This window comes from Pezoporus flaviventris, unplaced genomic scaffold, assembly GCF_033815535.1.
Source record: "Pezoporus flaviventris isolate CSIRO_AGI_PZ_B2104156 unplaced genomic scaffold, CSIRO_AGI_Pfla_v1 ptg000029l, whole genome shotgun sequence".
Lineage (NCBI taxonomy): Eukaryota > Metazoa > Chordata > Aves > Psittaciformes > Psittacidae > Pezoporus > Pezoporus flaviventris.
This window is the reverse complement of record NW_026892577.1, coordinates 16,548,891-16,571,529: the sequence shown is the minus strand read 5'-3', so window position 1 is coordinate 16,571,529 and position 22,639 is coordinate 16,548,891. Positions and strand designations below refer to the sequence as shown.

At 40.6% G+C, this 22,639-nt stretch overlaps 1 protein-coding gene across 1 annotated transcript; it reads right to left on the bottom strand.

The window, feature by feature from the left end:
- Positions 1–619: 619 nt before the first annotated feature.
- RBP3 (retinol binding protein 3) lies at positions 620–22,305 on the bottom strand. Its single transcript, XM_061459597.1, has 5 exons — positions 22,198–22,305; positions 13,132–16,184; positions 5,749–5,939; positions 2,845–2,987; positions 620–1,011 (listed from the first exon to the last, which is right to left on the bottom strand). The coding sequence occupies exons 1-5, from the start codon at positions 22,268–22,270 to the stop codon at positions 683–685; spliced, it is 3,789 nt and encodes a 1,262-aa protein (XP_061315581.1). The 5' UTR covers positions 22,271–22,305; the 3' UTR covers positions 620–682.
- Positions 22,306–22,639: the final 334 nt, after the last annotated feature.

The window sequence follows — 22,639 nt, the reverse complement described above, 5'->3', positions numbered from 1 at the left end:
AAAAAAATACGATGCTTTTTCATGAGTCTGTTGATCTGGGCACTAGGTGAAAGAGTCAGTGTTTTGCCCTTCTCTTGCTCATTCCCCCTCCCTCTGCCAGACAGTAGGGGAGAAGCAGCCACGTACCTAGAAATACCAGGAGTCTGGGCAACTTTGAAATACTGTGGCTATTTTTGGTACATCTGGATGATAAAATGGTGAAGAGATCAATTTAGCTGTTCAAGTTTGGAAAACAGACTCTACCAACTAATGTTAATTCTTCTTTAATATGTATAAATAGGAATTGTACGCAACTTCCAAGGAGCAGAGGTGCCTTCACTATTATTTGCAAAAAATGCTTTGAGATGGCTTACATGCCTTCAGTGAGTTGGATGTAAATTTAAAAAACAGACACTGCAACAATGAAAATTTCTATATGACCAGAAAAGGAATCCGCAAAACCTAGTGCATTATCCAAGTATCTCAACCATGCACAGAGAGAACTGGGTTCCACAGAATGGGGTAAGAAAGTCAGTGTGTTGAAAGAGAGTCACTTTGAGCTGCATACAGGGAACCAATCACTGACCATACAGATTGAAATTAAGTTCCCACTTCATTCTAGTGTCTACATTTGGGGTGTGTGTGTGTGGGTGTGTGTGTAGCATACGTTGCCTAAGAACTAGGGGCATGTTCCCTTACTGGGCTATCTAGAGCTGTGCAGGTGAGCACTGAGCATCTCCTTTGCTTTAATGAGTGCTGTTTCAGCTGGTGTTTCCATGTGAGGAAGGACCCCCTTCCCTTCCCAAGAAGTGCTCTCTGCAGAGGTGACTGATCTGGAGGTGGGGATGATGATGTAGAAGTTCGTATCATTTACTTGATACGTCTGTGGGGAATGGCAGCCACCGCTGGTCTGTTCCCCAATGATGAGAGCTCTGCCCAGTCTCTTCATTATGTATACAAACTCTTCAGCAGCCCCAGCTGTCACAGCACTGGTAAGGATTATTAGTCCCTTCTGAGAGCCATACCTCTCTCCTGCCAGACAAGACAAAAATAATCAGAAATGCAACCATTTTCAGAGATTTATTTGCAAGAAAAGTCTTAATTTCCTACTTGTTATTACCAAAGAAGTTTGGAAATATACTTTGTATCTACAATGGTATTAAAACACATTTTACACTAGCCCAGCCTCTATACTGTAAAGACTATTGTCCTATGTGGTGCTCTTGTTCTACATTTCTGGTTATAAGCTCCAGCAGCTGGGAGGCCAGCTCATGGTTACTACTGCTGGCTCTTCTGTGGCTTTGACTTACACGGGAGCTCTAGATCTCATCAGAGGACTGGTATAGGCGGGTGAGGAAAGCAACATTTTCCGCTCCTTCAGCAGAAATACTCAAAGCTGAGCCAGCAACATCTTCAGTTTCATCCCTGCTCTAGGAACATGGCTGTCAGAGAGCTGGCCTGAAAACTATGCAGGCGGCATTTTATGAAATTATAATTATAGTGGTTTCCCACAGGCTCTTTATAGTCTATAAATGGAAGCTGTTGCATGGCCTTTGTCCCAATCCCTTCAACAAATACCCCTTATTAGGATCTGAGCCAAGTTATCTCATTTTCTTACATAAACCAGCTGACAGGAGTAGGACGTGTTTTGTACCTATTTTCAATGTATTGGAACAGCCTAGATAGTTTTTGAGGTTTAGTTCCTTTGAAAAAGTGGCCAAAGCATCATAACTGGGACCTAATAACTTGAAAACTACTATAAACAAAGTAATTCTTTAAGTGAGTTGCAGTATGACATATAATTCTTATACTAAACTGTAAGAGAGGGGCCTATAGCATGGTAATTAATTTCCACACCATCTTTGCCCTTCACATTTCACTATAGATGTAGTATCCGTTAGAAGACCTTTTTCACAGTAGGTATGTATATACAATACAGGATCCAATCCAACTCCTTTGAAGTTAATATGAGTCTGCCTGTTCTCTTTGGTGGGAACTGGAATGTGTCTGTAGTAATTATATCCCTTAGCACAGCCCACCTCTGACTGCCTGGGAAAATAGATGGACCCTGCAGCCTGTGATAAAGTTTAAACATTTCAGTATGGTCCAAGCCAGTAATTTCAGACACTATTGTGACACCATTTTTTTGTTTTTTTTGGTACTGTCTTAGCTTTAAAAGGGAAAAAGAATTAAAACTAATGTTTAAGGCTTCTTAGCACTCTAGCTGCACTCTATGAGCACTCAAGAGCTCCATTTCTGCATGTTACTGCATCCTTTCAATTTCCACAAACAGCAGCCAGGGTGTGTGTGTTGAGGGGTGTGTGTGATACATTGCCAAATAATCTAAACTCACTCACATGTGAATGTGCCAAATAATCTAAACTCACTCACTTTTCTTTCTCTCTAACATTCTGTGAGCAAACTGGGCTATTGTGAGTGTTTTCATCTACTGAAATTGTGAATTACACAGGTAGAAAGTGAGGGGATACATATAACACTGTGAGTATTGGAAGAAATACTACAAGAGGTCTAGGCAACACAGATTTATTTTTAATTTTGGCAACTTCTAAAAAAACAAGTTGCAACCAGTATAAGCAGTATTCAGCTAAACTTCTGGGAACCAGTTTACAAACCTCTGTGCTTAACATACCCCATTCCTAGGAGCAATAAACTGTTATTTGTAGATAGCATTGGGGAACATGGCTGAAATGCACATTTTTGTTTTTATATTCTCTGCACAGCTTGAATTAATAGTGGTCATGTGCTTTCACCAAATGAGTTATGGTTTCTAATGGCTGACTTTAAAATACCCAAGGAGGGACAGCTGAAATGAAAAGCTACTCTAAAAAGAAATTGACATTTTACCTTTCAGCTGTGGCTCAGTCCATATTTCCTTTACTGAGTCAGTGGGTCTGTCATAAACTTTGTCCAAGAGAATTTTATGTCCTTCATCAAAGAAGTATGAGCATAGGATTGCTATGGAAGTGGTGGAGCCTCCAACATTGTACCTTTTCAGAAATTAAAAATATTAAGGAAACAATTGAAAATTTGAAGCAGACAGTAAATCTCCTTTCCAAGTATTGTTCCTTAACATCAGTACTGAAAGGGGTTACGGCTATAATTTTTTACATTTACATTCATTCTCCCCTATCAGCATGTGTACATTTGTCAGAGAAACAAAATCCCATCTAAGAGTCTTGGACTGTTATTGCCCACAACTGACTTCAAAAGCAAACATAAAACTGAATAGTCTCTTTTTTTTCTTGATTCAACTTGGAAAAAATTCAGAAAGTAAGCAAAGACTCTGAATCTGCAGAGAAACATCAGATTCTTGTTATTCTTCTACTCTGAATAACCCATGCTGTTACTGACATATGCAGCAGGAGTAAATGCCTAAACCCCATTTAAGAAACATGTTTGTAGAATGTTGTGTTCTTATTTCCTGCTGCACACAATGGGAATACTCAGTGTTTGGCACTTTATAATATCACGCCATTTCTTTTTGTGCCTAAAGACTGTGTTAGCTGCTTCATTTAGGACAGTCACGTTTGCATACTTTGGTTGCAGTTTGATTTCATACCAGTCTCTGAAGAATAAATTCACTGAGGAGCCTAACTGTCATTGGAGAACCCCTGCTATGAATACAAAGAATGGAATATCAAAGTATTTTTATCTGTCCCTCTTCACTAATACTACAGCATATACAGCACTGGAGATGTTTGTACTTTGATCACGACTAGTAGGAGATCGATATAGTGCTTTCCTATAGGTGATATTCAGAGTGCCTGATGCAGAAATTCCTTCAAAAACCTGCTAGGAAATGAGTTTTGCTCAGTCCAGTCCATAACTAAGTTTTTTCACCTCCAGAAAAGGATTAGAATACCCAGAAAGCCTCTGTCCAAAAGAGTGAAGTTACCCTTTTACTCTGCAGTATTTGGGAGCTGTATGCTGGCTTCACACCGTGACTGGCTAGAACTGAAATAAGACTTTTCAGTGTGTCCCAGATAGCGGTATGGTGTCATGAGGTCCCACTGCTGCTCCTGCACAGCTCAGGAGGCAGCTAGATCCAGCAGAGCCGTGATTCCCACAGCTACCATCATAGCTGAAATGAGTGGCAGGCAGCTAGAGCAATGCTGGAGAGCTTTTCCTGGGAGTCTCTTGCAGAGAGTGAAACTGCAAAAATTTTAGTCAGTAATAATGGCTGAGCAGTTGCTAAAGGTTTAGTTTAACTTCATTACAGACTTCATGTGTGACATAAAGAAAGCTGTTTAGTTTACCAGTGTCTCAGTGCTGTGAAAGTTAAAAACCAGAAGTTCATGAGTGGCACAGCTGTTCCAGGGAGGAAAACTTGTAAGATGAGAAACATTATTTGTTATGGCTAATCCATGCAAAAGGGAAATTATCAGTCTTGCCTTAAAATCATAAGATGGTTTAGGGAGAATTTCAGAAGGTAAAATGTTTGGAGTTCTTTTTTATATGCCTTCAGAGACTGGGTCTTTTGTGTACACTCAAAGGACTAGAAATACATTAAATATAAAAAAATCAAAAAAAACCCAAACCAAAATCAAAGTAACGCAAGAAAAGAACTACAGTCATACCAGTTGGTACCTGGTACATGATTTCATCTTTGCTGTTTTATTACCCCTGGCCCTGATACAAGTTTTAGCCTGGGAGAAAACTGGGGCAAGAGTGAGTAGTCCCAGTCCTATCTCAAGTCTATGGGAAGATGATGGTGGTGCCTTCGATGAATCTGAATTCAATTATGGGTGCGTTTTGTTGGTTGCTGCCCTGCCTCCTCTGCTCAAACAGTAAGATATTTCTCTCTGCTCTCACTGCCATGCTCATCTTTTCCTGCATATGCTGCAAATCCCAGAAGAATATTAAGAAGACTACTAAATATCAAAAGCCCCATGGTGGCATTGGACATTAATGGTTCTAGCATTAAAAATGAAATCTTACAAAGGCCTTTTTTAATTGATAATGGCAATGTTCTGGGCTCACAAACATCAGGTCTGGACCAAAATAAGGGAATTATTTACCTAAATGTTGCATGGATTATTTACCTAAATGTTGTATGGAAATGTGTATTTGTGATATTCATCTGCTTTTATAGCTGGCAGCAAATGGATCTCATCTTCTGGTTCACAAGATTTGGAGCATTGTTGACACACTGGAGTGTCCAACAGAATCCTTAGCTGAGAGCAGGCATATGAAGCTGTATCTTGCAGCAGCACCTAGGAGTGCTACAGTACCTTTATGTCACCTTTGCCTCTGTGCATAAGGGTCATTCCGTACAGGACTGATTACTCAGGATAATTTAGCATTGCAGATACGGCAAACTAGATGTTGTAACACAGCCTTACTCATGGTCTGTTTTTTTGACTGTTCAATCACTTGACCACTGCCTGCAGTGAAAGATTTATTTAAGCCGCATATATAGATATTTTATATATAACTAATATAAGGCACGTACAGCCTTTGATTAGGAAGAAATCAGAGAAAGAAAATATTTGGGACATCCAGGATTGCGTTCTGCAACATATTTCCTAAATTTTGCTATTTAGTTCTAAACATCTCAAGTGATGGTGCAATTTGTCTTGAGATATACTTCCAGACTGTTACTGTTTTCCTTGGCTGCTTTCCTTTTCTCATTTAATCCCAGCAATTTTAGCCTGTAAACAGGACAGTAAGCCATGTAAAGCTAATTCACTATTACAAATAAAATGCTGTTTGGAAAGTGTTTTGGTTATTTGCCATGCAAAGGTTTACCTCATGTCTATGATTAATGCATCTGTGTGAACAATTTTCTTCCAAACATGCTCTACCAGTAGGTCGGACACCTGGGTTAGAAGTTCACAGTCTCCAAACATATCAAATCTCAGATAGCCGATGTTGTTTTCAAATACATTTGTGTGGAATGAAAATTTAATCAGATCTTCAAATACTTCCGGGGAAGGGATCTGAAAGAGTTTGGGAAAACAAAACAAATCATTTGCTGGCACTGATAGCTTGGCACAAGATTTAAAAATAATTATGTGGGTCAAGTTTAGTTCAGGTGGGATATATGTGAGGAATATGACCAAGTTAGAGGAATATAACAAATAATATTCATACTTTTGCATATTAAACATAGGTTAGCATTGGCTGCTGCATTGCTTTCCCAGCATAGGGTGCATCAATAACATGCCCAGAACCTGGATCAGGCACCTATTTGTCAGGGCTCAGTTTATTTTTCAAAAATACAGGAATTTCCTTGGATCAAACAAGCTGAGAAGGCTACAAGAACCATCCCCCAGCCTGCAGCATAGGCCATTATCCCAGGCCTGCTACCCAAACCCACTTGCTTCCTTCAGCAGTTTTTTCTAAATAAGGCTCCACTCTAAATAAGGACTTTTATAATCTCTTGATTAGCCTCAGCTGACAAACAGCTGCTGGTTACAGGTGAGGTTGGCCCCAGCCCCTTTTGATTATCCAGTGCCTCTGACAGTGAGAAACCCGATGTGTTGGGCATGTGCTAGGATACTCAGGAGGTAGACGTGTTAAATCTCTCTTACGGTGGACATGTGCTCAGAGTCTCACGTGTTAGTCTGTGATTAGTTTAATTTTGTTTAGCTTATGTTATTAAACAGCAGAATTTTTTAGTAGCAATGTGTAGCCAAGTAATAAAGTTATCCTAGTAACCCCTGCATGTATCGGGACTTAGCCTGCTCCTATTGCCAAACTTCTGTTTTGCATACATGTGTCTGAAAACTCTCCTTCAGCTTAAGAAGAAAAGTCTTTGGGATATATATGACTTATGTGACCTTCAGCAGTTTGGCCTCTTCCCTTCAGGCTGGCTGTGAAAACTATTTTATACTTGTTTTTAAATCAATTGCCCTCTGCCATAGCTCAGCTCCAGACAACCCACACTTTTACATCCCAAAGAACAAGGAGTCAGCAGTGAGCCATGTGCCAAAAGGTGTTCTCCCAATCTGCAACATACCCTACAATTTGGAAGGCACTTGGGCTTTTTCTGCAGCTGTAGAGGAGTCAGGCAATCTGCTGCCCTACGTGTAGTGCTCTGGTCTGGGGATGTGCTCCTACCAAAAGCAGGTCTGCCACAGCAGAAAGAGGGTTTCCAAGGTGTGTGAATGCAGCTGTATTTGACATAGCTCAAGCACTTTACCTTTACCTGGGGGAAAATTGCCCACCAAATCACGCTTCCAGCTGCCCTGAGATTCTTCATGATTCAGTGCCTTCTGTATGCCAAAATTTCAAGCATTAATTTAAAAGCCCTATTGGCCAGTAGCTGACCTGATGCTAACAGCAAACTTTACTGACTCCTTTTCTGTATGCTTCTTTCTCGCTGTACCTTGTGGAAATAACCATTATATCTGGACTGTAAACATATCAGTCCAGCACTACTGAGTTTGTCATTTCCAATCCACTTCCCAGTGACAGCAGTGCTACTTGATCTGTCCACTGTACTTTGATTAACAAATCAGTTTTGAAGAATATATCCAGCATGCATTGCATTGTTCTGACAGAGCTTATATCTAGTTCAGAGGTACTGGTCCCCCCAGGAGAAAAAAATCATCACTCATTGGTAACATCTATAAATAAAACTGTTGTGTTACTTTCAGCCATTTAATAATGATATTTTAACTGAACACACATTTCTTAGTTCTATCTCCAACAATAATTGCTAGATGCATACCCATTAGCATGTTGATTAAGAATAACCTCTTTGTCTATGTCTGGTAATTTTTTTTCCAACTTGTTCTTTTACTATGCTGCATCACATGTTCACTGAGGACTTTAGTACTTGTTAGCAGTGTTGCTAATTTTTGAAAATTCATTACAGATTTCAAGATGGGCAGGTTGCTTTTAAAGACTTGGGACTCATGGGGTAAAATTAATATACAAGGATCCCAAAGAAACTCTTCGTCTTCATGTTTGAAGGGAAGGTATGGAAATATATCAATTCTAAAGGCTTTAGGAGCAGAAGTTATGAAAATGTAATTTTGGGGCAATGGGGAAAGCCTCCTAATTTTTAAGCAAAAGAGGTGAGTAGGCTGGACCGACAGTAGAGCATTACTATCCTCAAAAACCACAGTTTCATGACACTGGCACATAGGCCATGTGCTGCCAGTACTTAAGGAGGTAAGCCTAGCTTCAGAGAGCAGTAGCACACTCTTCTTTGGAAGGCAAGACTGTTCGCTGGAGAAGGACAAGCTGGGACAGGATGCAGCTGAAGGTAAGATCTTGCTGCTCAGTCAAGCGATGTTTACATACAAATTACTTGATGTTAAATACAAACCCTTAGGTGCCTTAGTAAAAATACTATAAGCAATGTGGCTAGACTAAAGCATCTCCAAGCTAACACCACTTAAGCCAAGGAAAAATTGGTTTTTCTTAACTATATAGGGCCTCTAGCCCTATTCTTCAGTCTCCTTCCACAGGTGAGTGGCCTAACCGGAATAAGTGATGTGACACAAAATAGGAGCTAGAATGTTGCCTTAGGACTCATACATGGAGTTTCATCCCTGAATCTACTACTGACACATACCCCAACCATAGGCAAACTACTTTCCCAACTCTGTATCTCTTAGCTCTTTTCTTCCTTTTCACCTCTCCCCTAACTTGTTCTATCTATTTAGATAGAGACTGTATTTTCATACCTAGTTTTCTGCTGAGCACTGCTACATAATGCTGTTTTACGTTAAGGTTGCTAGTGCTGTCAGCTGTCAGCTGTTAAAACGTTATCAGCCAACATCCTTGTGCCATTGCAAACTCTGAGATTGGTTTAAGAACCATGAGATCTTGGGGACTGAGTGGCAGAGTTGTGCCGTTCTTTCTTGGAATAGCATTTGGGTTTTGCACAGGCTGGAATGGAACTGTCCATCCTTGTAGGTCTCCCAGTACAAGGACTGAGCAGGATCAGCTATATCGCTGACAGCCAATTCTCACTTGCTCTTAAAAACACCCATATCACTGGGTGATTTCTGGGCAATTCAGTCTAGTACGTCACCAGTCTTACTATTACAAAGATGTTTTTAACATCTAGTGTAAACAGTCTAAGTTCACTACTTTCCACAGTTTAAATGCATTCCTTCTTGGCCTGTTTACCATGGATAAGGGAACAGATTATTCTCTTCATGTTTGAAACAGCCTGATACGTATCTGAGGACCATTCTAATGTCTTCTCTCAGTTTTCTTCTTTCTGGAATAAACAACTCAAAACTTTTAAACTTTTTCAAGATTACTCTTATTCAGTCTTCTCTTTACTCCTGTTCCCCTTTTCTGCTGTCTCCCCACTTGAGGAACATCTTTCCAGAAAAGCATTGCCCAAGACTGCACATTATATACTCTAGCTGAATTTTCTTTAGAGCTGAGTGTAGCAGACTTCACATATTTTACTGATTATATTCCTCCTTATCCATTCCAGTTTGAGGATTATTATTTTTTACTGCAACAACTTGACTCTATTAACTTGTGTTCAGCTTATGAACTCTGAAGAACCCATATACTTTTTTAACACGACTCCCCACAAACAAGCTGTTTTCCTCCCAGAGCTACGCAGTCAATTACTATCACCCTAGAAACTGTGTGAGAACCCTGCATGTGTTCTTATTTAACCTCATCCGTCTTTTCAGAGATCATTTCTCCAGTTTTTTCCAGAAATATAGCTCTGAATTCTAATCCTGCCCTCCATTGTACCAAGACAGCCAGGACTGGGGGGGAGGTTACCACAAGCAAAAGCTGAAACCCGCTGGGACAGTGCTCTGGAAAGGATTAAAAGAGGTTATTCAAGGCTTTCAGCCTCCATTGAGGGAGTACAGGGCAGAGTGAGAGCTGTACTTTCACCCTGCAAAGGATGGCACTACAAAGCGGTGTGTAAGCCTGCTCTGACAATACACATACTCATTGCAAACCACTGAACTATCATGAACATGAACTTAAAAAGGTGAAGAGTCAGTGACAGTTAAACATGAGTCATCATTTTGGCTTGCATGAACTTGTACAGTTCCACTGACTTTACTGTGGTTATGTTGACATATATCAGCATCATATGGGCCCACAACAATTTTGTTCCACCTGTTAGCAACAGGTGTAGAAATTTTATTATCCATCTTGACACTTTGAGGCTGAGTATTTTGATTTCACTCATTTATGAAGGGACATAATCAAACTATGCTACTTTCTGGTGAAACATCTGTAACTATTTTCTCCTTCAGCAAGTACAATACTCTGCTATAGATACGTATTTTTTTATCTGAGAAAAGGACTTCAAATGGAGGAACAATTTCTCTTTCTAAATAATTTTCGTCTTCTACTCTGATCATAATTTAGAACTTCTTATCTAAAATATTAATACAAAAATTCTCTTCAGTATGAAGACTGCAATCAAAGTATTTGGACAGTATCAAGGAGTCAAAAGAGTCATTCAGGGAGAGTATTGTCACTTAAAATTAACATAACCACATTTGCTAAAATCAGGCAGCAGTTCTTCTATATGTAGCCAACATTACTCAGATATTCATGAACACAAATGTTTCAGTATGGGAATTAAGGTATGACTGGAGAGAGGCAAACAGAGGAATAAGAAGTATGAATTATTGAACTGCACATCAGCAAGTTTACAGAGTTCTGCCTTATAGGCAAAATGCTATTTTCTGAATCACAAACAATGTATAAAATATTTGCCTCTGGGAAGTTTGACTTTGGAAATGGCATTCATGCAGCAGACAACTCCAGCTAGCATTGACCTTGCTGCTATCATAAAGGAGACATATTCAGTACCCATATTATGCTTCAGCAACTATTCCAGTGTAGCAGATGCACAGGTCTGCATACATTTCACTTGTCTGTCTGCTATGTCCCATCTCATCCTTCTTGCAGTTATTCACCATCACTTTCATTTAATTGTGTTGGATCTGCTTCATTGTCAAGGTCATTATAAAGAAAATCCCACTGTCAAGGGAAAGGGTGGCTTGGAAGGTAGGTAGCACAAGAGAAAAACTAGCTTTTAGGTGTTGGAGGAATAAATGTGATACAGATTAAAAAAGCCACCTTGTCCATTATAGAACTGTAAAAAAACCCAACCAAAAACTCAAATGCGATTAGTGTCATCATATAAGCTTCAGTGTAATCTTACGGCATTTGCTCTCTGGGTTATTGGAAGGGGGTATTCCTGAAATATTCCACAGAAAGCACCCCTCTTGGCCATGCAAAAGCAAGGCAGGAAATGAAAATACTTTTGCTGCCCAGTGGTGAATATGTGGAATAGGTGAATTTTCTTTTACCTCTATCAAAAGGAAAAGCCTTTACTTCAGTAACTTCAGTGTCTTCGTTCACTCACTCTCTTTCACCTTAAAATGTTTTAACACAGCTCTCTTGTCCCTGTCTCTCAATTTCCTCAAGCACTGGAGGGAATGCATAGATCTTTGGAAACTATTTTAGCCTCATAAGAGACCCATGCTTCTCCTCTGCTATTTGTACATTACTCCCCTTGAAGAAATCTCACATTTGTCCTGATTTTCATGTACACTGATGTGATCTCTTTCTTACATATGTATTCCCAATATCTTCCAATCATTTTGCTTGACAAAGAACTGAGGTAAACATAGGCATTAATCAGTATAGTAGCTTTTTCTCACTAGCTCTATTAGGATCAGAATTTCACGTCATTTGACAAATAAGGTATTTGTCCTGTATATCCTGTTCTCAACATTCAAGGTCTGAATAAGGGTTTGAAATGGCCTACAATATCCATTAACAGCCTTTCAGTGAAAGCAGTGACTAATTTGCAAGATTGGCCTACACTGTAAAATGGGAAGAAATTATGATCTATCACTACTGATATGTTGGTAATAATTTAGCAGGGAGATCTGTCAAAAACATTCTTAGAGTGAAGCTTTCTACAGCTGAGAAATGTAGGCAGGAAAAAGAATGATGAAATAGAAAAAACATTTAATTAATTAATTATTTCAATTTAAGCCTAGAGGCAAGAATGGGGCCAGCATCTCTTGGTTAACAAACTTGAAAAGCATGCCTTCCCCGGCAATGTTTAGACTTTGTCCTTGAACTTAATGTTGGAGATAACACCACAAAGGTCATGCTCACTTTAAATCATGCATACCAAGAACTTCAGAGGGTGGAAGCCCACAGATTTCCCTCCCCGGAAAACATTTAAGCTACCTGACACTTGGTATACTCTGGTTCATTGCAAAGGCAAATGCATTCTCTTCAAAAAGCAATTTTATAAATCCCTAGAGAAAAGACGTCTCTGATAGCCATATTAGAGCAGCAGGCAGAAAGAGGTTACTCCATCCAAGAAAGGGATCAGGTTATCCTAACCCTCCTTTAATTTGAAGATGGGATTTTAGCAAGTGCTCCTGGGAGCTCTCGCCAGCAGAACAATGGACAAGAAAGATTGCCAAGGCAGACCAGTGCATAAATACCCAGGCTCAGAACAAAGCACAGACTGTTATGCAAACCACACAGCATGGGCAAAAGTAGGTTATTAAAAATCAATTTCTCCCTGGGGTCACATAACTTCACACAGATACTTCTCCTAAAGTATTTCTAGGTCACTGGGAAACTGTCTGATGCTGAGACTGAGATACAATCAGAAAAACTTTCCACTATCACTACCAAAGAAGCTGCTTGTTATTCTTGTATAATACAAGTCAGGTACAATAATTTTATATAGAAAAATCCATTGAAAAGTACGTGGCTGAATGTTTTGTGGTGTATGCATGTACCCTGGTCCAACCAAATTTTTCTTAAATTACAAACTTGATTTGTAATCAGTGGGATTCTGCATTAATTTGTTATAGCTTGAAAAGCCATAGCACTGAAAGAGACAGGATTACAAAGACAATGAGGTATCTTCCCTTTAACCATGAAGCCCAGCATATTTGCTTGTGCAGATGGCAACTGAAAGAAATTTACAGCTTGAATGTTGTTCCCAAAATAAATGCATCCAGAACTATCATCTACTACCACAATATACTACCCTGACTTTCCTCCAAAATACACTCAGTCACTCGCTTTTCTTCTGGGTACAGGTAAATCATGGTGGGTTTATGATATGGCCTAGAAACAAGATGTCTGACACAGTGCTCCCATTAGTTGGCATCAGCATAGCTGGATTCAAGAGAACTGTACCTGTTTTGGCGTGATCCCTGGGGTGCTGTCCTTGGCATGTTGAGGGATGTAGAGTAATTTCAGGTGCTCATCATCAGAAAGCGCTTGCAAGTTGGCAGTCACCTTCCTGGCCAGCTCCTCTTCTGTATTAACCCTTCTAAAGCTGTCTTTGTTGATGTTCTTGGTGAGGTTTAATGCTATAACAGCCCCAGCATTCACAAAGGCATAATTATCTGCTACAAGCTTGCCTACAGTTTGCAATGTCTGTGGCACCTGGGCACGCAGGCTGGCAATTTGCTGAGCTACAGACACAGCTTCATTGGCCTGGACGGTGATATGTGGCTCCACCCCAGACACACTCCACACTTTGCCGGTGACTGGGCTGAGCACTACTTGGCTGGGGATGGAGGCATATAGGGAACTGTTACCAACACGATAAATGCCCACTGAGAGAGAACCACCTACTGTAGGCTCACCAATAACTGTGGCGCGGTATAGATCCTTCATAGAGCGAGTGAAAGCTTCAGCTGCTGACCCACTCATATGGCTTGTTAGGATGTAGATGTCCTTGAGAGAGCCATACCTCTTGCCTGTGACTTGTGGGAGAGTCCATACCTCTGTGCTGTGTGAGGTACTACGATCAAAGATGGTGTAGAGGTGTTGCTGAGGCTCAGACTCAAAGAAGTAGGAACAAAGTATTGGAATGGCAGTGGAATAACCACCTGTGTTGTACCTCATGTCAATAATCATAGCATCTGTGTCCACCAGCTTGTTCCACACCATTTGCAACAGCTGGGGCCCAATGGCCTTCACTGTTTCTGCCTCAGCCATCATATCAAAGCGAAGGTAGCCCAGGTTGCCTGGCAATACCTCAATTTTGAAGAGTGCCTCAATGATGTAGCTCAGCTCCTCAGGGCTGGGACTCATGCTGGGAAGCTGTTCTTCTGGTGTTGGTTCCACATGGCTGTGGAAGACATGAAGCCGATGGTCCCCTGAGGCCTCCTGCAAGTCACTGGTAAGCTGGGAAGCCAATGTCTCAAAGTCTACAGCTGATCGATAACCTCCTTGGGCTTGTTTAGTGCTCAGCATATCACTGGCCTTACCAGCCACTTCTGGGATGGCATAGTGAGCCTCTAGGAGTTGTCCGGCACTTTCCAAAAGTACTCGCATACTCTTGTGGAAAGCTAGCACCTCTACAGCCTTCTCCAGTGCATCCTCAGCCAACACTATGGCATCAGGCACAACTCCTCCACCCATCCAGCTTTCGCCATGGTTGTCAATGAAGGTAATGACAGGAACTGTGATAGTCAGGCCACAGGTTATTCCCTGCTCAGGCTGCAGAAGAGGGAAGGTACGGGTGTGTGAGAGGCTTCCTGCTGTGATCTCACCAATCAGTGTGGCACGGCCCAGAGACTGCATGAGGTAAGCAAACTCCTCAGCAGCTGTAGCAGTGTGGCGGCTGGTGAGCAGGTAGATGCCACGCTGAGCCCCATAGGGCTGGCCCAGAAGTTCTGCCTGACTGTTGTGCTCCTGTGTGTGGTTGGTGCGCCTGTCATAGGTTGTGAAGAGATGGACAGGACCAGCAGCAGGATCTTGGAAATAGGAGAGTAGCACAGGCACAGCAGAGGAGGAAGGGCCCCCTGGGTTGTAACGTAGGTCCATGATCAAGTTTTCTGTATTTTGGAGGGGCTCCCACACTTTGTGGACAATGTAAGGTCCCAGCTTAGCAAGCACAGAGGCATCTGCAAACTCATCAAAGCGCATGTAGCCAACATTGCCTGGCAACACTGACACCTTGAAGACAGTATCCACTAATGCATGCAGCAGCTGCTCATTGTCAGGTAAGTTGGCTGCCAGTGCAATTGGCTTCTCAGCAGGGGGGACAGCAGCTTCACCTGGCATCAAGACTCGGACCAACAGGCGGGGGTCTTCAGATAAGGTCTGCATCTCAGAGTTGAGCTTGGTGGCCAGGTCCTCTGCTGACTGCACAGAAGAGAAGTCAGAGGTGCTGAGGTGCTGCAGCAGCGCTGGCACTCGGTCCACTAAGCTGTAATAGTCATTTAGTATGTTTGTGAGGTGGCTTAGGGTGCCAGGCACTGCTCTGCGTACTGCCAGGATGTCCAGGGATTTCTGTAAGGCTTGCTCTGCCTCAGTAGCCACACATGGCATCACCCCACTCACCTCCCAGCTCTGTCCACCCCTACTCAAGGGGCTCACAGATCGTGACACAGGAACCATTATGTAGAAATTGGAGGGGCCAATACGCAGCTTCTGGATATCCAGTGAGCCCCCAGCTGTCTTCTCCCCAACAGTGATAGCCCTGTTCATGTGCTTGAGAATGTAAGCCACATCTTCAGCCACTCCTGTGGTGTGGTGGCTGATCAAAACAATGACATCCTTGTCTTTGCTGTACCTCTCTCCCAACACCTTTGGAAGTGTCCATATCTCTGTGGTGGTGTTGGAGGGCCGATTGTATACAGTCTCAACATGTAGCATCTTGTCTGCTTCATGCAAGTATGAAATGATGAAGGGGAGGCCAGAAATCTGTCCCCCGGTGCTGTGACGAAGATCTATCACCAAGGCAGATGTCTCTATCAGTGTCTTCCACACCTTGTCCACCAGAAAAGCTCCAACTTTCTGCACAACTTCCTGTCCTATGATATAATCAATCCTCAGGTATCCAACATTGCCCTCTAGCTTGTCATACATGACCACATGCTCAATAAGACTAAGGAGTTGCTCACGAGTGGGGGAAGCTTCAGCTTCTTGGCTGGGATCTGCATGTGGTGATGGCTCATAGGAAATCACCAGTCTTGGGTCATTCAGAGCACCCTGCACACCAGCTGTCAAAACACTGGCCAGCATTTTTGGATCTGATATGTCCAGGATCTCCCCACTCTTGATTGCTTGTTCAATGGCTTCTTGCATGCCCACTAGGTTTTCAGGATAGCAGTAGTTATCCAGAAGGACTTTAGCCATGTCCAGCACAAGAGTTGGCTGAAAGATTTCCTCGGCAGGTATGCTGAATATGATCAGTGCTGAATACAGAAATAAATGTGCCCGGATCATTTTGTCTTTGAATGGAATAGAAATGAAGGAAAGAAGTCAGAAGCTCTTATTGATCAAGATGAATGTAACTCTCCAATGACTCTCTGTTCATGGATCACGCTGAAATCCCTGTGTTGAATCCAGGCACACTGAACAGATAAAAACCTTTTAACCGCATTAAACCTTTAATCTCATTAAAATGGAGTGCATCATCTGAAGTGCACCAATAGATGAAGTTCAGCTAGCTTGTTACTACTTCACAGCTCTCTTATGAAACAGTAATAAACTTCAGTCATCAAGGATAATCTTTCTGCATCAGTTAATTATTTCCAAAAGGTACTACATTGCCTGTTATCAATGTCCTGGCTTATCCTGACAGTGGATTTCTTAAATGCAAATCTTGGATTTCAACCACAATTAGAACAGCAGTCATCCAGTCTTTTACCATTATTTATGGAAAGCTTATACCAGGAGATTCTTCAGTGAGTTCGTTGTATCAATATTCAATTTTTTTTCAAAAGTTGTTGACAATATATTGTCTTTGGTGTTTTTCAGTCTGAGCTGCAAAGGATTGTTCTTGCATTCTATGACTAAGGGCTCCAAACAAGGAACTCCAGACATTTAAAACAGCTTATAAAATCCAAGGTAATGACAGCTTGTTAATTTCTGTGCTGAGAATTGCCAGCATGTTAAGCAGAACTTTGAAATACATTTGCCTCAACATAATACAGCTAAATCTGAGGTGACTTTAATCTTCATAATTTGCACTCAATTAGGATTTACTTGTAATGCCATTGAGTAACATATGGTCATGTCTGATGACAGCTTCCAGCCAATAGACTTTAGGCTCAACACACCAAAATAGAATGTGGGGGATTGCTTTCTTCTGTTCACAGTGTATTCAAGACCCTATTGTATTAAGAGTTTGAAAGAGGATCAGAATATGCAGGATGAAGCTGCAGGCTGTACCCATGTGAGCTGTCAACATTCAGAGCTCCAGTATGACACACCAAAGATGCACAAGAACAGATTCTTGGCTTTAAGTCTGAAATGAGCTGCCACCCCCGTCATTCTGCTTGCTGGAGGTAGCTGCAAGAACAGACTAGGGAATTTGTGAGAAGCATGTTTTTGTATTGTTTTCAAAATGTCACTTATTCCTACATATGAATACATGTGGAAGGAAGAGCCTAAAGATGGTCTATCCTGGCTGGGTGCAGTGTGGCTGTCCTGTGTAAGTATCATGTGTGAAGCTTGCCACTTACTTGAGCAAAGCTTAGGCAATTTCCTCTTTCTAGGTTACTCAGTTGTCGTAATAAAGGAGCTTTGTGAAGTTCCTTCCTTTAATATTTCTGTGTTGCAATGGCCTTTTCTAAATATGCCGGTACATTTCATCCCATGGTTGATTTGTATGTTTGTAAATGTATAAATGTAAATCCATCAAAGGGAACAATTAAATTGTTCGAAGAGTCCATCAGAGAAAGGACTGCTCTATGGCAAAAGCTGTAAAACCTGATGTAATCACAGGGATTTCTGGCAACCAGGATGTGCCATCACCTGTAAGAAACAGTAGTTTAAAAAATATTCCCAATTCCCTTGTCAAAGGAGAGGCCTAGAATATACTTTAAACTGTTGATAATGGATAAATAAGTAATTAAGCTCCAAGTTCTGTTGAATCTTCTTAATTCTGGGGGATGGTTCTATATTGTGATAATGTGTGACATCCATCACAACCTAATTCAAGGGCAATATCACCAGTTTGTATTGATCTTCTTGCTTTTTTTCAGCAAAGAATAATCCAGCAATCCAGGTCAAAGGCAGCTGGAATAAAAACTCTCCAGCATAACCCCACTTTGTCTAGAAATGGTCTTTTGAGTCCCAAGATTTACTGCCAGAGTTGCACCAAATCCTCATGTGGCAAATACAGTGGACAGGACCCTGGTCAAATTGATCTCTATTGTTTTTCTTACCCATGGCTCTTCTGTCTGTCTAGCTTGAAAAGGTTTGGGGGCAAGGAATCTCTTTTGCTACTTTAATGTCTGCTACATTCTCTGCATTTACTTCCAACCTCTGGTAGTGTCTCTAAATGCCATTACCACAGGAATAATTGCACACACCATAATGTATGTTAAGACAATCAATTCAACGGATGAGACATGCTTTATGAATCCTCAGCTTACTTCTCTGTGCACTGACTAAGGCAGGAGACGTCTGAAATAAAAAACATGAGCTGTGACAACTAGATGATCTTAAGGTCCTTTCCAACCCTAACTATTCTATGATTCTATGATTCTATGACCAAGAGTGGGATGATGAATAGATCATCTTAATTCTGACATTTCTCACTTTGGAGTGCTTAACATTTTGAGGTCACTTGTATTTTTTGTGTGTTCCAATGCCTTTCCATTAACTTGGAAGGGAAGATACAGTTTCATTTTGTTATGATGAAGAAAAAATTGTAATTATAAAGAAAACATATGTATGATCTAAAACAACAAAGTAAAAATGTGTAAACATGGAAGGGTTAGATATTTCATCTGCTCAGCTAGGGGGCTGGGTTGTTCAATGGGTCCCCTTTTTGTTTCTTATTTCTTTCTTCCTTTTACTCCTGCTGGGTGCTGGAGGAGGGCATGCCCAGGGGCCAAGGAGCAGGGTTACAAAATGGACCCATTGTGACAGAAACTGGGAAAAGTAGTACAATAATCCACGTTCCTAAGAATATGTCAGGATGGATCACTATTTCTGTCTGCCTCTTCAGTAACTTTAAGAATGCAGCTTTCCATCCCAGAAAAAAGAATAACACTGCATGTTTATGGAGTATACATTTTACTTTCTTTTTTAATTCTTCAGTACACAGTACATAATGGATACTTCTATTTATATGAAACTATTTACCAAGTATGGGATAATGGTAGAAATAAGGTAAAATTATTTACCATAAAAATTAGAGAAATTAATATTTTCTGTAATTATTGAAAGTAATTCCATTATGCTGTTTAAATCACTGCAAGTCTTCATTTTTTTAGAAGGACCTTCTTTTTCACTGTATTGTTCTCTGTCCTTTTCTGCTTTTGGAACAGAAAATAATGAAACAACAGGCATTTTTCAAATTACTTCAGTTTCAACTTGCTGTGCAAAGGGTATTATAGGGTGTTACAGATGTTATACATGAGGTATCAACAATAACCTCATCTTACTCTGAATGTACCAAGCACAGATGAATTTCCATGAAGATCATACTCAGAAAGAAGACAGTAACAGACAATTATTAGCGTTTTTATTCAGGGCATGTGCCAGCTAATTACCTTCCATATCTAAAATAGTTCTATATATCCACTGCTAAAGTATTGTGTGATAATTTCATTTTCTAGCATCTAAGAAAGTATTTCCACGGATTCACAATACTCTTCTCCAGTGAGGCCTTATCTAAACGTTAAAACTCATGACATGTTAAAAATCATGAAATGTCCCTTTCCTGCATGTGATCGCAAAATCATAAGACTACAAAAAGATTTTTTTTTCTGTTTTTCTAACATTTATTGTGCATTTTATCATGTTCTAAATATTTTCATATCAGGACTAGAAGCTGTAGCTGAGGTTTTTACGAAGCTAGGGTTTTGAGAAATACATACATGATTTTGATTAGTTATACTCAGTAAAAGCCAAGATATGGCAACACTCCACAGGTCAATTTATTCCTCAAGTTCAGATACATATTCTTCCTCATGCACTTTATCATTAGCACACAGAAACAAATCTAGCTTCACAATGAAAATGTAAAACAAATGTTTTTTCACCATTATAGAATCATAGAATCATACAATCACAGTATAGTTAGAGTTGGAAAGGACCTTAAGATCACCTACTTCCAACCCCCCCTGCCATGGGAAGGGACACCTCACACTAAACCATGTCGCCCAAGGCTCTGTCCAACCTGGCCTTGAACACCACCAGGGATGGAGCACTCACAACTTCCCTGGGCAACCCATTCCAGTGCCTCACCACCCTTACAATAAAGAACTTCCTCCTTATATCCAATCTAAACTTCCCCTGTTTAAGTTTTAACCCGTTACCCCTTGTCCTGTCACTAGAGTCCCTAATGAAGAATCTCTCCCCAGCATCCTTACAGCCCCCCTTCAGATACTGGAAGGCTTCTATGAGGTCTCCAAGCAGCCTTCTCTTCTCCAGGCTGAACAGCCCCAACTTTCTCAGCCTGTCTTCATACGGGAGGTGCTCCAGTCCCCTGATCATCCTCGTGGCCCTCCTCTGGACTTGTTCCAACAGTTCCATGTCCTTTTTATGTTGAGGACACCAGAACTGCATAGATGCATAGCTTAGAAAGCTAGTACAGTGGAAACCAGTATTTTTTCACACTGGATCTGTTCAGTGATCTATTTCTCTTGCCCTGAATTCAATATGACATGTATCACTCACTACTACCATGGTAATTCTTTACAGATGGTTTCCCTGTGTGGTGTGGATTCTTCACACTTTGGAGAATGACTATTTACTTACTCATTTCTTGATACATATAGTTTAAATTTTTATCAAACATATTGTTTAATGCAAGTCTGTTCATTGAACTCTGAGTACCTAAATCCAAAAAGTGACTGTACCATCATTTCTAATTTTTATGTAACCCAAGCCAAATTCCTATTTTGATTTTAGTTTTGAGCTAAACTCAATAGCTCAGGCCTAGCTCTAGCCTTTATAACTCATAAAAATTTATTAACCTTTAAAATTTGTCCACAAGTATTTCATTTTCTGACTTCCTGTGGGTATGAACTTCCACACACTGTGATATTTTCTTTTATCTGCCCCAGACTAGTCTGTATGCATGGACTGCATCATTCAGATCACATGCTAAATAGTTTCCACAAGAGTGAGATTAAATGTTTTGCTATATGCTTTTTGCTTTATAGATCTTGTTCCAGTTCTCCATGGTTCTCATCTGCGGCTGATCTCATCGTTCCCCGTATAGACCATTTGGACACCAATAAGCTACAGTAGCAGGAGGCTCAGATTCTGAAGGTGGCAGCAAGAGTAGTTTTTTCACTTGCAGAAATGCCAAGAGGATGAAGATGAAATTTGGAAATAAGCTACTTTTGGTTTTAGTAGAGCTCTCTAATACAGGCATATTTAAATTATATGTATGAATTAAAATTAATGTAAAGGTGATATGTGGCTCCTAAATACTGAGAGGCAGGGTTTATTAGCTCAAGCACAGGACTAAGCTAATGAAATGTTTAATGCTTCCAGGACTCTGGTAAGTATTTCTAGAAAAACCTTCACTGCATTTTATAGATGTACAAGTCTGGGTCAGTGCTACTTCATGGCTGTCTGTGACAGGCATTACTGGATTGCATAGGTATGCCCTAGGACTGTCTTTTCTGTTCTGTTCTTGTACTGTTTGGTACAAAGGAAAACTTGTCCCTGAGTGGGCTTTCTTGGCCCCGTCATAATGCAAATAATGAATAATAGCACCCTTATATGCCTTTATAATTCCCATGTCAAAAGAAGTAATGTTAAGTTTCTGTGCCTAAGTTTTTCAGTTCTTATGCTGTACAAACACAGAATCACAGAATCATAGAATAGTTAGTTAGGTTTGGAAAGGACCTTAAGATCATCTAGTTCCAACCCCCCTGCCATGGGCAGGGACACCTCACACTAAACCATGCCACCCAAGGCTCTGTCCAACATGTATAGGTTAAAATTGTAGCTGTTGGAAATTTTCACTTCAAGTGAGTTATTTAATGATTACATTTGTACTAAAAAATATTTAAATCCCAAATGTGCTGGATTTTTATTTTCTTCCCTTCCCTCCCCTTCACTTCTCTTTCCTTTCTTTCCCTTCCCTTCTGTTTTACAACAACCAACAAAGAGAAAAGGTAAAAAAAGAACAAGAAGAAAATTTATAATTTTATTGAAAGACTGGGGAAGAGTAGGAAATATATATTCCCATTTTGAAGCCTTTCTAATTTCAGCCAGGAGCAGGTGGAGCTCCCAGCTCACAGAGCACAGATGTGGTAAGCTTGCACTGACCAACTCTGCAGAACCAATGAACTGACATACTGTAGGTAAGCAGAAGATTCAGGAGAGCTTCAGGAAAATGCATTGCAGTGATCCAACCTGAACTGATTCAGGAACATAGTTTTGAATTTTGGTCAGTTTTTTTTTGTTGTTGTTTTTGGTTTTTTTTTGTTGTTGTTTTTTTTTTGTTTTTAAAGGGAAACTGATGTGCAGTCCTTTGAGAATTGGTATATTATGCATTTGTATTGTATAGTCTGTATCCACTAGATCCTACATTTCTGATAGATTTACATGTGTGTTCAGCTTGGTGCACCCGAGTTAGTCCAAAATAAATAGTGAATATTAAATACTGCATCAAGAGCTCTCCTATCCTGAAGTTAGCATCTGAAACAGTGAGAACTGCTGCCATCTATGTCAGAGGATGTACAAACATCCCTTTGTTTAGAGGCCAGGC

Bases quoted from the DNA above. Each gene is read 5' to 3' on its own strand.
- RBP3 (XM_061459597.1), bottom strand. From the start codon at position 22,270: ATGCATTTTCCTGAAGCTCTCCTGAATCTTCTGCTTACCTACAGTATG. The intron at 16,185-22,197 runs GTCAGTGCAAGC...TTCCATTCAAAG, and splicing joins TCATTGGTTCTGCAGAGTTG to ACAAAATGATCCGGGCACAT. The intron at 5,940-13,131 runs GTACAGTTCTCT...AAACTCTTTCAG, and splicing joins CAGGGATCACGCCAAAACAG to ATCCCTTCCCCGGAAGTATT.